Source organism: Xenopus tropicalis, chromosome 4, assembly GCF_000004195.4.
Source record: "Xenopus tropicalis strain Nigerian chromosome 4, UCB_Xtro_10.0, whole genome shotgun sequence".
Classification (NCBI taxonomy): Eukaryota; Metazoa; Chordata; class Amphibia; order Anura; family Pipidae; genus Xenopus; species Xenopus tropicalis.
The window spans coordinates 120,150,876-120,166,624 of NC_030680.2; the positions used below are offsets into that span (position 1 = coordinate 120,150,876).

The following is a 15,749-nucleotide window of genomic DNA, read 5'->3' on the forward strand; positions in this document are numbered from 1 at the left end:
CATTCTCACTAAATCTCATCCTTAATTCCACTGCCACATGTCCAGGCCCCCTAGGGGGCCAACCCACAGTTTAGGAACCTCTGTTCTAAAGCATGCAGTATCACTAAAGTAGCAGTATCCAGGTTTCTTTAGGCAGTTTATTATTTATTGGTTGTGCTAGATCCATGAACAGTTTTTCTGTTAATTATTACACCATGTTTGGCAATTCAGTTTCGTAAATAATTTCTCAGCACTTTCAAGATCAATTCTTCAGAGAAGTTGTAGTATTTAGTGCACAGTTTGTCACAAAGCATATTGCATTCCTTCTTAATGAGTTTTTGTTTTTTTGTGCAGGGAAGCTGCCATCTAATTGGAATTGTTCAGGTCTCAACCTTGCTCTCTGTGCTGTAAACCTGGCCGAATGTGCTGGCAACAAGATCTCTCCAAATTTACTTGCAGAAATCCACCTAACTACAGCCATTCAAATGAAAACCAGTTTCCCAAGTAGATTCCGCTTTCTTACTGTAAGTTTAAAAAGTTTTATTTACAGTAAATATAAACCTGGATGAAATCTGTAATGATGGTGCTTAAAGCCAGAATGGTTCTGCTTCACACCACTTTAGTGATAGCATAGCTATATGCTCTAAAATCTTTTTTATTTTATTATTTTGGGCCTGTAACTATATATACCCATATGTATGTACTAACCCTCTGAAACATTGTGACTGAGAATATAGCACCTCATCAAAAGTTTTGGTACTTAAATCCTCTGTATTTTGCACTCCATTCTGCACTTTTTGTAGTTTCAGAATCAATTTATATGCAGACCTAATCCTTTATAATTCACACAGGCATATTTCCTTGGCTGTGCCCAAAATGCTTCTTCTGAGGAATCTCTTCCTGACCCCGTGCGATGGCTTGCGCATCCTTTGGGAAAATACTTTTTCATCAATTCTAACTGGGCTCTGAAGAGTGTGACTAAAGACTCTCTTTACACCTCAACAAGAAACCCAGGTACTTTATGGCCCAGTTAATGAGTGCGTATATCTTCTGAGAAATACAGTACATGTGGAGTCAACTGAAATAGTTCTAATGTTGGTATATGTTAATTGTAATAGCACATCCTACTGTGGTGATAAGCAACTGCAGATATTGGAAGATTTACAAATCCCAGTTAATGGAGAAGGAAAGGCTAAGTCACTTGGGGGTGCCAAAATGTTAGGCACCCCCAAGTGACCTTAATCGCTTACCTTTTACCCCGGGCTGGTGCCCCTGTTAGGAGAGAACTGCACCAGCCCGGGGTAGCTGCAGCAAGCGTCTCAATTTCCTTTGCGCGCTTGCGCATGCGCAGTAGAGCAAAAAGCCGAACTTTAACAAAAAAGTCAGCTTTTTCACTCTACTGCGCATGCGATGACCCAGGGATTCCATAGACAGAAGACATACGGAAGAGGAAATACTCTCTGCAACTACCCCAGGCTGGTGTGGTTTTCTTATAACGGGGGCACCAGCCCGGGGTAAAAGGTAAGCGATTAAAGTCACTTAGGGGTGCCTAACATTTTGGCACCCCCAATTGACTTAGCCTTTCCTTCTCCTTTAAGCTTAAGTTTAGTGCTGAAAATTCTACAGCATCAGTAGAACAAAAGGTTGCCTGTTCCTGTCATAACAAATGTATTCTGTTGGTTAACTTTTGTTAAATCGGGTGTTAATCTATTATAATGATCGATAAATCCAAATAAAGGGAAGTGTAGTTTAACTTCTTTGAAAGGGTTGCTGGGACTATAGTAACTAGCACTTTTAAGTGGAAACTTTTGACTGACACCTTTAAATTCTGCAATGCAGCTGATCCAGTTACACAGATTCATCGTGCTTTTTGTGAGTCTCTGCTGGAAAAAGCAATGTACACCATGGCGAAACCAGAAACCAGTAAAGCACCCCCTGAAGAGGAGAGTTGGTAGGTATTTAGGCAAAAATAAAATAAGCTCTTTTAAGGGATAGCAAAGTGCAGTAAAAAAACAACTAAGTGAAGGTATTAGGCATAGTAACCATAAGTTTGGTTTCAGTAGCATATGGGAAATAAAGGAAACTGAAGGATCTTTTCAATCCAGCAATTTTTAGAGGGAATCTTGTATTTTTCCTTAGTAACGTATTTGTAACATAAACTATTTGTTTTTCAGTGAGTTTTCCAGAGCTCAGGAATATTTAAAACTTCTCAGTGGGTTTGCAGATTCAGTGGGAAACATTGCCTCTCTTCCCCTCAGTGGATCTTCCCCCATGTCATCTGCAGGTAAAGCTTCTATGAAAAGAAAATTGCAACAAAATAATAGTTATGTGGTAGACATCTGTTTTCAAGGTACAGGTATAGGACCCATTATCCAGAATGCTCGGGACCAAGGGTATTCCGGATAAGGGGTCTTTCCGTAATTTGGATCTCAATACCGTAAGTCTACTAAAAAATCAATAAAACATTAATTAAACCCAATAGGATTGTTTTGCATCCAATAAGGATTAATTATATCTTAGTTGGAATCAATTACAAGGTTCTGTTTTATTTCTACATAGAAAAAGGAAATCAGTTTTAAAATTCTGAATTATTTGATTAAAATGGAGTCTATGGGAGACGGGCATTCCATAATTCGGAGCATTCTGGATAACGGGTTTCCGGATAAGGGGTAACTGTTACAGGTCTTTTTCCACAGCAACAGTTTGCAGCACTTGCACATTTTTGAAGTGCCTTCACGTATTAACACAAAATATAAGAAACAGCTATATTAATGTAAAAAAGGTATATGTACCTAGACATTTAACAATTTAGATAAACCCTCAACAACAAGCTAAATAAGTAATGATAATGTTTACAGTGCGGTCATGGGATGCAAAAGCCTAAAAGGAGAAGAAAAGGTAGAATCGCTGGGGGAGGTGGGACACAAAATTTTAGGCACCCCCTAGTGATTGTATCCACTTACCTGATACCCTGGGCTCAGGTATTGTTAGCAAAAATACGCACCAGGGTACATGCAGGACAGCGATCCTCTTTCGTCATGCACAATAGAGTGAAAAGCTGCACTTTAACAAAATGTTTGTGTGGGCCCCAGGGTGGCAGTGAAAGAAAGAAGATTACTCGTCTGCCTGTACTCTGGGTTGGTGCGATTTTCTGCTAACAGGAGCATCAGCCTGGGGTATAACGTAAACAATCTTAATCACTGGGGAGTGCCTAATATTTTGGCACCCCCCAATGATTTCACTTTTCCTTCTCCTTTAATTCCGTCATTTCCAGCAGTTAACACAATAGCACAATAGGTTATACAGATGAGCTCATTTGACTTTCCCTGTGGGCCCCATCATAGCATGCCACCTTTCCAACTAGTCAGTTTGCCAAACCATAGGTTTTGCAGATGGCAAAAGTACATTACTTACCTATTTGCATAATGGTTCTGTAAAGTTGAAGGAGGAGGATAAGTGGTCTGGGGGGATTAAGGGTAGAGCCCCCGATACCAGTGAAAGCAAATCTATGCCAATGCTACACCATACAATGACAATTCATTTTTTCAGTTGATAAAATAGAAATTTCTACCCTTTGTAACATCTGTAGCTATTAATAAAAGGCTAAGAGCCATTTTGTTTTTCATGTCTTTTCTGTTTTTTGAAATAGAGTGATGCTTTGCCACATTTCTAGGGAATCATTTAAGCACCACCATTTGCTAGTTTGTTGTCCAAAAGTACAGCTTTGAAAGGCCCTTACCTGTTTAAACCTGATAATGCCACTGTGCACAAGATAAAATAAAGAAAAACACTTTATCCATTGATATTTTAACCCCTTCTAAAGTTATAATTGTAGTTTGTAAAGTATTTAAGTATAGTGGCTTGCAAAAGTATTTGGCCCCCTTGAACTTTTTCCACATTTTGTCACATTACAGCCACAAACATGAATCAATTTTATTGGAATTCCACGTGAAAGACCAATACAAAGTGGTGTACACGTGAGAAGTGGAACGAAAATCATACATGATTCCAAACATTTTTTACAAATAAATAACTGCAAAGTGGGGTGTGCATAATTATTCAGCCCCCTTTGGTCTGAGTGCAGTCAGTTGCCCATAGACATTGCCTGATGAGTGCTAATGACTAAATAGAGTGCACCTGTGTAATGTCAGTACAAATACAGCTGCTCTGTGACGGCCTCAGAGGTTGTCTAAGAGAATATTGGGAGCAACAACACCATGAAGTCCAAAGAACACACCAGACAGGTCAAGGATAAAGTTATTGAGAAATTTAAAGCAGGCTTAGGCTACAAAAAGATTCCCAAAGCCTTGAACATCCCACGGAGCACTGTTCAAGCGATCATTCAGAAATGGAAGGAGTATGGCACAACTGTAAACCTACCAAGACAAGGCCGTCCACCTAAACTCACAGGCTGAACAAGGAGAGCGCTGATCAGAAATGCAGCCAAGAGGCCCATGGTGACTCTGGACGAGCTGCAGAGATCTACAGCTCAGGTGGGGGAATCTGTCCATAGGACAACTATTAGTCGTGCACTGCACAAAGTTGGCCTTTAAGGAAGAGTGGCAAGAAGAAAGCCATTTTTAACAGAAAACCATAAGAAGTCCCGTTTGCAGTTTGCCACAAGCCATGTGGGGGACACAGCAAACATGTGGGAGAAGGTGCTCTGGTCAGATGAGACCAAAATGGAACTTTTTGGCCAAAATGCAAAACGCTATGTGTGGCGGAAAACTAACACTGCACATCACTCTGAACACACCATCCCCACTGTCAAATATGGCGGTGGCAGCATCATGCTCTGGGGGTGCTTCTCTTCATCAGGGACAGGGAAGCTGGTCAGAGTTGATGGGAAGATGGATGGAGCCAAATACAGGGCAATCTTGGAAGAAAACCTCTTGGAGTCTGCAAAAGACTTGAGACTGGGGTGGAGGTTCACCTTCCAGCAGGACAACGACCCTAAACATAAAGCCAGGGCAACAATGGAATGGTTTAAAACAAAGCATATCCATGTGTTAGAATGGCCCAGTCAAAGTCCAGATCTAAATCCAATCGAGAAGCTGTGGCAAGATCTGAAAACTGCTGTTCACAAACGCTGTCCATCTAATCTGAGTTGGAGCTGTTTTGCAAAGAAGAATGGGCAAGGATTTCAGTCTCAGATGTGCAAAGCTGGTAGAGACATACCCTAAAAGACTGGCAGCTGTAATTGCAGCAAAAGGTGGTTCTGCAAAGTATTGACTCAGGGGGCTGAATAATTACGCACACCCTACTTTGCAGTTATTTATTTGTAAAAAATGTTTGGAATCATGTATGATTTTCGTTCCACTTCTCACGTGTACACCACTTTGTATTGGTCTTTCACGTGGAATTCCAATAAAATCGATTCATGTTTGTGGCTGTAATGTGACAAAATGTGGAAAAGTTCAAGGGGGCCGAATACTTTTGCAAGCCACTGTATAATGTTATAATTTTCACAAGTCATTAACCATTTTGTTTGGTGCCTTATACCCTCCAATAGTGGCTGCTGTGTCAGCAAAGAGTAATACCTTTGCCTAAGGGTAAGAACCCACAGAGCATTCAGTTTGCCACAATAGATTTCTGCTATTAAGGTCGACTAACCACTCCTAAATGGCCTTCCACCGGCAACAATAGGAGTCGCCTGTAGAAATCCCTTTGCATCATTTCGGGAATCCAAAGTTGAGCATATTTTCCTTCTACAGGCAACTTTGCACGACTTCCGTAAACTAAATAAAGAGATGTTGAACAGACAAATGTTGGGATACTTTTGGCCATATAGTGTATATTATAGTATGTCTGACAAACGTGCTCTGGCAATTTATGGGTAAAGAGCTATTTTGGGTTCAATCGATGGTAGTAATGGGGGGGGAAAACTATGGTTTAACACTGAAAGGTTCATAGGGTTTACATGAAATATTTATGTGTTTTCACAGTTGTATTTACTGACCAGGCTGCTTTAATTAGAATGAACTGAGTTTTGTCAGGATCTGTTTTCACTTTTTGATAAATATGTGCCATATAATGAGAAATACCTTTATATACAGATCCTATCTGTCGCTGGTGGTATTCTGTATCTTCCATGGCTATTGGCTGGTTACAAGGGGATGATTCTGTGGTGAAATCACACTTTGCAGAAGTAGAAAGAATTCCTAAGCTCCTTGACTCTGAGTAAGTACCGTCCCCATAGCCTGGTTGGTAATCAACATCTGTAGCCATTTAAGCATTAGGTTTGTCACCATTCAAGAATCCTTCATGCATGCAGTAGGTCCAGATTTAATATAGTGAGGAATATTCAACAACTGACTTGTGCATAAAAATGGGCAAACCATTCTGATCAACCCTGTGGTGTGTGTACCTTTATGATCATGAAAACAGTAATAGTAACAGTAATATCTAAACAATTGCTTGTTGGACACATATACTTGCCTTTTAAATATTGTTTGTAAAGGTTTTTTTCTTTTTTTAGGACCTCCCTATTATGATGATGATGATTATGATTATTATTATTACTACATTCATTTATAAACCACCAACATTTTCTAAAGCACTGTACATGTTACATAAGGGTACATAGTTTACAAACAAATTGTTACATTACGTAATGCGGGCTGTGTCCGGAGGCTTACACTCTATGTATGCAACTATGTAATTATGTAATGATAGTGTTATTTACCGTAACAGACAGTGCTGGGGTAGAGCATTCTACAAGTTGGGTTTTAGGCCCTGGTCACACAGAGTGTTTGTTGGCTTCGCTTCACTCAGCCTGTGTTTTGTAGGCAGGCAGAAAAAAGCAGCTCTCTTCCTCAGCCCCATAAAGCAGCACTGACAGGCATAGCTTCCACATGATTGCAACTACACGGAGCACAGCCAAAAAATGTCTGCTTTCACAATTTTTTTAGTCGATCTACTCTCCGTGTAGCTGCACTCAGGCAGGAGCTATGTTTATCAGTGCAGCTATATGGGGCGGTGGAAGACAGCAGATCCACTTCTCTCTGCCTGCCTACAATATGCAGGCTAAAAGAAACAAAGCCAAAGCTTTGCTTGATCAAGGACTTAAGAAACAAAAAGACATCCAAGAGTAGAGATGTAGTTGTATAGTTTTATCCTAAAAAGTAGGACTAGAGCCTTTTGCTATCAAATCCTAATAAAAGTGTTCATTTTTATAGTAACCCTCTGGTGAAAGCAGTGATCCATATGTGCAGAGCCATGCAAGCAGCTGTACTTGGCAAATGTGATGGCCCACAGAGCTCATTCTATCATTGTGAGAAAGCCAGCACATTCTTGTGGAACAGTCTTAATATGAGCAGCACTGGCTCATATGCAAATCTCAACAAGGTGATTACTGACACTTTAATGTATTTAATTTCTGTCCTTAAATCTACTACTCTGGGGTTAAGGCCCCTTATTTGTTAATTTTTCTATTCTTTGAATATTTTTTTGTATTGTCAGTTAAAAATGTTTAAGTAGAACTGTTCATTTTCATCTATGAGGAAGCGTCTTCATCATTCTTCCAAAATTAGACAGCTTTTGCAATAGTTGTTAGTGCAGACATAAATGCAAATTCATGGCAGAAGTAGAATTCATTGATATAATATTGGGGTCACCCTGGTGCATTGTTGTTGCATTGCATGTCACCTTGGACGTTGTGCAATGTTTCTTCAGTGCAGTATGGTGGTTCCAGCTGTCTTCGTATCTGCCTGTTATGAGATAGAGATAACTACTTGGGTCTCCCTGCAGTACAGTATTTATTGCTCATATAAAGTCATTATTACATAATGGGACAAGAAGAGTTCCTGGAACAGTCAAGGATTTGCCTCTCAAGGATTATAACAGTAATAGCAAGATTAATAAATGACTGCCAGAGATTGTACAGAGATTGGAAAGAAAACTAAACCATGAAAATTGCAGAACTATAATGCATTAACCACTTGATTGGAGTAAAGCTTAAATTACTTTTTGATGTGTTTGATCTGTGTCATGCCAACTGACAGGTAAGCAAAGTAAAGTTTTAGAGACCCTTTAAAGGTTTCACATAACCATTAAAGGGATTGTTAAGTTAAATTTTAGTATGATGTAAAGAGTAATCTTCTGAGACAGTTTGCAAATGATTTTTTTGTATCATTTGTAGTGTTTTAATGATTTCAATTTTTCTTCAGCTCTCCAGTTAGAAGTTTTAGCTGCTTTCTGGTTGCTAGGGTCTTATTTGGGAGTGGTTTGACTGAGGGACTGGTATATGAATAGGAGAGGGCCTGAATAGAAAAATAAGTACCGTATATACTCGAGTATAAGCCGATCCGAGTATAAGCCGAGGTACCTAATTTTACCTAAGAAAACTGGAGAAACTTATTGACTCGAGTATAAGCCTAGGGTGGGAAATGCAGCCGCTACTGCTAAGTTTCAATAATCAAATTATTTAATAAAAGGACACTCACAAGTGCTTAGCCGACTACCATATTAATAAACACAAGGTGTGGGCTGGAAAATGAGGCGCATCCAACATAAGTTAACCACAGCATGCAAATCCGTTGCCGAGCATGCACCAGAATAAGGAGATACATGTGCATACATTTAGGGGTCCCATTCCTACTGCAGTAAAGCACACACAGGGACATGTTTTCTATTGCAGCAGCTAGCAGCCCTCTGCACAGATGCAGTAGAATATTTATTGTTGATTTTTGCAGGTCAGGCCAACATACAAATATTTAAGCAGACAAATAATAAGCCCATTGCTTCCCAAAGAAGCAGTGTGTAACTGCATAAACTGTAAAGCCTGTAATGTAACCTGTCCTTAGCCATACTGTTTGAGCATCTTAAAGTCTATAATGCAAACGGAGAGAGATGCCAGTGAATCTTATCTACATACTAAAAAGATTTTATATTTAGACAGAAGTCATTATAGAAGTATTCTATGAAGTGGGATGTATGCAAGAATTGCTTTGTCTTTTGTTAAATGTAATGCCCTTTGATCAGAATTGCACAGTACTAACTTGCACTAAGGCACTGCTGGATTACCTGTCCTGTCGGGCGATTCCGTTGCTGAGCATGGACACATCGCGCCCCGCCCCCAAGCCAAGTACAGGCACTGCTGGATTACCTGTCGGGCGATTCCGTTGCTGAGCATGGACACATCGCGCCCCGCCCCCAAGCCAAGTACAGGCACTGCTGGATTACCTGTCGTGCGATTCTGTTGCTGAGCATGGACACATTGCGCCCCCCCCAGCCAAGTACAGGCACTGCTGGATTACCTGTCGGGCGATTCTGTTGCTGAGCATGGACACATTGCGCCCCCCCCAGCCAAGTACAGGCACTGCTGGATTACCTGTTGGGCGAATCCGTTGGGCAGCATGGACGCATGTACGCCGCGCGCAAACCCACCCCACCCCACCCCGCGTCGCCCGAGCGCACACGTCGCGCGCGACTGGCGTGCGACGTGTGCGCTCGGGCGATGCGGGGGTGGTTCGCGCAGCGTCCATGTGTCCCAACGGATTCGCCTAACAGGTAATCCAGCAGTGCCTGTACTTGGCTGGGGGGGCGCAATGTGTCCATGCTCAGCAACAGAATCGCCCGACAGGTAATCCAGCAGTGCCTGTACTTGGCTGGGGGGGGGGGGGGGGGGCACAATGTGTCCATGCTCAGCAACGGAATCGCCCGACAGGTAATCCAGCAGTGCCCCTACTTGATTCGAGTATAAGCCGAGGATTCCTTTTTTAGCACATTTTGAGTGCTGGAAAACCCGGCTTATACTCGAGTATATACGGTAATACAAAGTAACGATAACAGTAAAATTGTAGTATCACATAACAGTATTTTTTTTTGGCTGCTGGGGTCAGTGAACCACATTTTAAAGCTGAAAGAAGTCAAATAATTCAAAAACTATAAAAACTGAAAACCAACTGAAAAGTTGCTTAGAATTGGCCTGTCTATAACATAATAAAGGTTAACTTAAAGGTGAACCACCCCTTTAAAGGATAATTGCAGGCGCCTGCAGCTAGATCGTATTTTGGAAATAAATATTCTACTTTTATTAACCCTCTCAATCTTATATACTTTTAGGTGGTGCAGCTTTTAATTTGCGACCTTCTGCTTTCATTGCGCACTTCCTTATGGCAGAAACAGTCCTCCTCTAGTCCAGCAGCCGGAGAATCTATTCATGCACCCACTTCTGTCCTAACAGGATTCCAGCGTGATCTCAGCAGCCTGCGCCGTTTGGCTCTCACCTTTAAACCTGCCCACTGCAAGGTTTGTGTGTGTTATACAGAAATAGGTTGGTTGGGTAAATATCTGATTATGAATGTAAAATTAGCTAATCCTATGGTTTCTCTTCCATTTTAGCTTTTCCTTCATGAAGCCACAGTACGATTGATGGCCGGTGCAAGTCCAACCCGTACACATCAGCTTCTGCAACACAGCCTGCAGAAACGCACTGCACTTGCAAATAAACAAGGTTTGTAATAAAGTCTGTGAATGTTAAAAAGGCATATAGTTTCCATCTAAAGTCCTTTAAGTCCCTGGATCTTAGTTACACCATTAGTTCATTAGGTTGGTGCTGCTATGTACTTGCTTTTGGCATAGAAATGAGGGAATTCAAGAGCTGTGTTTTATTCACCTTGCTCCCACAACCGTTATATAGTGATACTGCGCTATTTTTTACATTTTATGTTAAAGGGTTAGGGGACATAAGCTCATAACCCAGAATGCACCAGGGCTGTGGAGTCGGAGTCGAGGAGTCTGAGTCGGAGGCAATTTTGGGTACCTGGAGTTGGAGTCGGAGTCGGCAAAAAATGAACCGACTCCGACTCCTACTAAATTTAAATGGGAATAAAAAAAAAAAAATAAAGCAAGTTTAAATTCACAAACAATCATAATTAATTACTTCTCTGCTATAAGAATAAAGCCCAATGCACGCAGTGCATAAACGAACACGTTGAGTGACCATGAAGTTTTATTGACTGTATGAATGTATAAAATACATTAGCATATTAAAAACAGAGGAGTCGGAGTCGGAAGTATCAGAAACTGAGGAGTCGGAGTCGGAGAATTTATCAACCGACTCCACAGCCCTGGAATGCACCACCCCAGTGTGCTTGTGTGCTGAGTAGGCTGCTGCTATCTTGTTCCAGACTCCCATATATCTGCTGCAATTGCTACAGTTCTGTACCAGACAAGGTACAAGCCCTGTAGCAGTGAATATCTGTGCCTCATATGATGACCCCATCTTCTTTTCTGCTGATTCACAAAACATTCTCTGTACTGCTGTTACTTACCTGAGTCTAGGGAGGGACAATATACTGTATATATAGAATCTAAATGTCACAATACAAGGCTGATTAGTAATTAATTCAGATTCACATCACATAGCGTCACTCTGAATTCTGCATCAGAACTTGGTAATGAACCATGTAGCATCAGCTTCTATGACATAACCTTGCAGGTTCCTAATCCTATCGAATGCTATAATTGCTCAAGAAAGTGGATATTGGTCTTAGAGTTTCCCTTATAAACTTTTGTAATAATTGCTGAATTTTTATTTTTTTTTTAAAGTAAGGAACAGATATGACTAGCAGCTACAGTTCGTTATTTTTCAGAAAAAATACATGACTGCTTTTCTGTATCTCTTCTAGATTTCTCTTCTAGAAATTTGTGATAAATTCCAGTTGCATTTCATAAAGCTGAACTATTAAATAGAAGCCTGATGTGCATTTTCTATAAATAAAACTGATGGGAGTATAGCAAATCATAGATTCTGCGTTTCTACCAACAGGTGACCTGGACTCATTACCGGGGCAGCGGGAGAGAGCTACAGCCATTCTCCTGGCCTGCCGACACCTACCACTTTCATTCCTGTCGTCCCCCGGGCAGAGAGCAGTCATGCTTGCCGAAGCTGCCCGAACTCTTGAGAAAGTGGGCGACCGCCGTTCTTACCACGATTGTCAGCAAATGATGGTAAAGCTGAGTGGCGGCACTGCTATGGCAGCCTCCTGAAAAGAACACTCGCCAAGATCTGTCCAATAAAACATCAACTTTTTTCAGGCAGGAACAAACAATGTTGTCTGGGTTGAACATATTCAATATTTTAAGAGGTTAAAACCCAGAGACTTCACAGCTCAGTGGGGTTTTCAATGATGTCAACTATTGAGTCTCAAGAAGGGATCTCCTCCAGGATTGTAGAGATAAATTGAAGTGGACCATGCTTTGCTTTGTAATATACATTTTCTGAGCATCACACCTTGATAATATTTAAGTCTCTTTTTTTTATAGTTCACCTCATTCTCAGGGTACATGTAATATAGTGCTTTTTTCAGCCCTCGCCTCTACAGGCTCATAGCAATGAGATTGCTACAGTTATATATTTCCCATTTCCTACATTGAAGGCATTTTCAACTGTCACTGACATTTCTTATGTCAAAGCTCTACTCACACATGTCCTGTAGCTGCATACAAATCCCTTGGTTAACATGTACCAAAGCTAGCAGAAAGAACTGAAGATCAGGACATAAAACTCCTGTCTTTCTCTGCCAAAGAGCTTTACATTAAAAATATCCAGATCTCCTGGTTAACTCTTACTTGTTTAGCTTTCGAACCCTACATGATGCACGGATTTGCCATATTTAAATATGGCTTTTTTCTTCCCTGTTTACCGGTCTGGTGCAGTTGGCTTATAGGCTGAGCTTGTTACTGTTACCTGCTCCTTAAATACCTTATGGGAAAAAAACAACATATTCCTTGAGAAAATAAAACTGGGCTGTAAAAGATAAAAAATAATATTAAAATCATGGATTGTTTAGAATTAGATATATCATTCCTGCTTAGCCCATTTTCTACTGCAGATTAGTTCATTGCAGCACTGTGATCTATATGTAGTTTGCATTACTGATAAATATGTAGAATGGCATAGATCAAAGCTTAACCAGGAAATGCAAATCTATGGAGTTGGCAGTCAAGCCCCTGGCAGCACACACCATAGAATTGCATTTTTTACGGCAGTCAAGCGGTCACTGCAACTGCTATGAAAGCTGCTCGTAAGTGTTGGCACTATTCTGTTGTACTTGCATTCTTGCTGCTCCTTAATGTTTGGCACTATTCTGTTGTACCCTGGCTTTCTTGAGTCTTTCATGGCACTCATCTAAAATGCTTGCACAAATTCTTGGATATGTGCCTTGTTCTGATATATATACTTGAGCTCTGTAGCGCTTTATAGCAGCTGGAAATAGTTTACCCATGTAAAATGTGTTACTTCTGGGTATAAAAAATGGATCGGTGTGGTAAAGCAGCCTAAAATCCCATTGAATAATATTCCTTAAAGTAAGAATGGTAATGGTTAATAATTGTTACTGATTTTAAATAAAGGGAGACTGCTGTATATTTTTATGTAGTTAATTTAAACCATAATAACTTGTGTGTAGTGAGCCAAGCTGCTTTTTCACCATCTGCTTTGGTTATGCTCAATCCTCTGTACCCCAAATGTTCCTGGGAAGCTGCCTAGCTCATTACTTTCGGCAACAAGTTTGGAGAGGACTTGGTTCATTTGCATCATCGCATGTATGTAAATAACTCTTTCATGTATTTATTTTTTTAAATAAATGTACATGATACTATGCCTCAGCAAGGAGGGATAGTACTGCTGTTTTACCCTGTGAATCACAATTGTATATTCCTTACGAACACAAATTTGGAGAAATGTGGTATATTACATTTTTATTTACAAAGCAATTTTTTTCTAGAATAAACTGACATTTTGTAAGGTGAGGTGCTTGAACTAGTATGTGTTTAACCAATTGCTTGACTGCTTGTTTTCACAACATTCGTTTGCATATAATGGGATATGGAACAAGATGAAGAATAGACGATAACATGTGCAGCGACACCAGCTTGTTAGCTTTACATAATCACCTACCATACTGCAAAGCTAATGCCGTATGGGGCTAATTCTTGGCATGCACACAGGCCAGCACAGTGGCTCTGAATACAGGAACAGGAAAAGGCTGATGCCGGCGTAGGGGCTGATTCTCAGCCTGCATTTATCTGCTGATCAGTGTCTGCTTTCCTAGAGGAGCAGGGCGCTGAGCTACTGATTGCACCTGAGAAAATGTGAGGATTAAAAAGCCCCATGACATAAGCTTACTTACATTAAAGGACAACTACTAAGGTAAAAATGAAGTAGTAAATAGTTAACTACTTCAATTTTAGATTTGTAGTTGTACTTTAAAATAATTGAAATGCCAGGGCCTATTTTGTTTCCCAGCCTGGACCTGATTTTACAGTGCTCTCCATAATGTTTGGGACAGACATATTTTTCTTTGATTTAACCCTCTGTTCCTCAGTGTACAATTTTAAATCAACCAATTCAGATGTGATTAAAATGCATATATCAGGCTTTAATGTAAAGTTATTTGCATACATTTTAGTTTCACCATGTAGAAATGACAACAGTTTCTGTACATAGTCCCCCCCTCATTTCAGGGCACCATAATGTTTGGCACTATTGGCTTCACAGGTGTGATCACTCAGGTGTGTTGCATTGTTTCATTAGAGCAGGGATACAATACTATGGCTGCTTCTGCCATTGGGAGTCTGTAGTTGCCTTTGTTTAACATGAGGAAAAAAGTCCAACTAAAGTCAAGGAAGCTATTATGAGGCTGAAAGACAAGAATAAAACCATTAGCGACATTGGTCAGACCTTAGGATTACCAAAATTAACTGTCTGGAATATCATTAAAAAGAAAGAATGCACTGTTGAGCTCTGTAATGGCAAAGGGACTGGTAGGCCAAGGAAAACCTCCACTTCTCATGACAAGAATTCTTATTATGATAAAAAGAAAATCCTCAAACACCTGTCCAACAGATCAGAAACACTCCAGGAGGCAGGTGTGTCTTTGTCAGAGACTACTATCCGCGGAAGGCTTCATGAACAGAAATACAGAGGCTACATTGCAAGATCCAAGCCACTAGTTAGCTGCAAAAATGGCCAGATTCCAGTTTGTCAAAAAGCCTGCATAATTCTGGAAAAAGGTGTTATGGACGGATGAGACCAAGATTAACTTGTATCAGAGTGATGGCAAAAGGAAAGTGTGGAGGCAAAAAGGAAGATCCAAAGCATACCAGCTCATCTGTTAAACATGGTGGTGGGAGTGTTACGGCTTGGGCATGTATGGCTGCCACAGGTACCGGCACATTTATATTCATTGGTGATATAATTGCTGATGGCGGTTACACAATGAATTCTGAGGTTTTTAGAAGCTTCTGTTCAAGTTCCAGTAAATGCCTGCAAACTCATTGGACAGTGCTTCATTCTGCAACAAGATAATGATCCCAAACATACTACACATTCAACTCCTGTAAACCTTCTGTCTAGCTGAACATTTCATATATATATATATATATATAACAAAACAATAGCAGATAGGCACTCACGAAAAAAGAAAAAGCTCTTGCCTGGGTACAGTCCAAAGGATAATGCATAGATATTCGTAGAAAGTGGACCGCTTCACACAGGACTTATGAAAATAAAAAATGTTTATTGCAGCAAAATAACAAAGTCTGACGTTTCAGCTGGATAACCAGCCTTTCTCAAAGTTACAAGACATACTGTGAGACATACCTAAATACAAGAAGTGGCGGGAACTCATCCCAATGACGTGAGTATATGACGTAAGTGCACAGTAAACAAATTCAGTGCTGTGAAAAAATACACATCGGTATATAAATAAAGATAAAAAACAACCCAATCACTGTCAAGGATATCTTATTATGGAACCATG

General features: G+C 40.4%; 1 protein-coding gene and 1 non-coding gene across 3 annotated transcripts in view; both read left to right on the forward strand.

Annotated features, from left to right (window-relative positions):
* srebf2 (sterol regulatory element binding transcription factor 2) overlaps window positions 1-13,737 on the forward strand; it is a 38,919-nt gene extending 25,182 nt beyond the window's left edge. For both annotated transcript variants that reach the window (XM_012960582.3, NM_001123438.2), the window contains 9 exon segments: window positions 334-503; window positions 831-993; window positions 1,819-1,930; window positions 2,154-2,263; window positions 6,036-6,159; window positions 7,158-7,326; window positions 10,045-10,230; window positions 10,324-10,435; window positions 11,753-13,737. In XM_012960582.3, the coding sequence (XP_012816036.1) occupies window positions 334-503; window positions 831-993; window positions 1,819-1,930; window positions 2,154-2,263; window positions 6,036-6,159; window positions 7,158-7,326; window positions 10,045-10,230; window positions 10,324-10,435; window positions 11,753-11,973 (1,367 nt within the window). In that variant the 3' untranslated portion in view covers window positions 11,974-13,737.
* mir33b (microRNA mir-33b) lies at window positions 7,595-7,663 on the forward strand. Its single transcript, NR_049667.1, has one exon. It is a non-coding gene; the product is annotated as a microRNA mir-33b (primary transcript).
* Window positions 13,738-15,749: the final 2,012 nt, after the last annotated feature.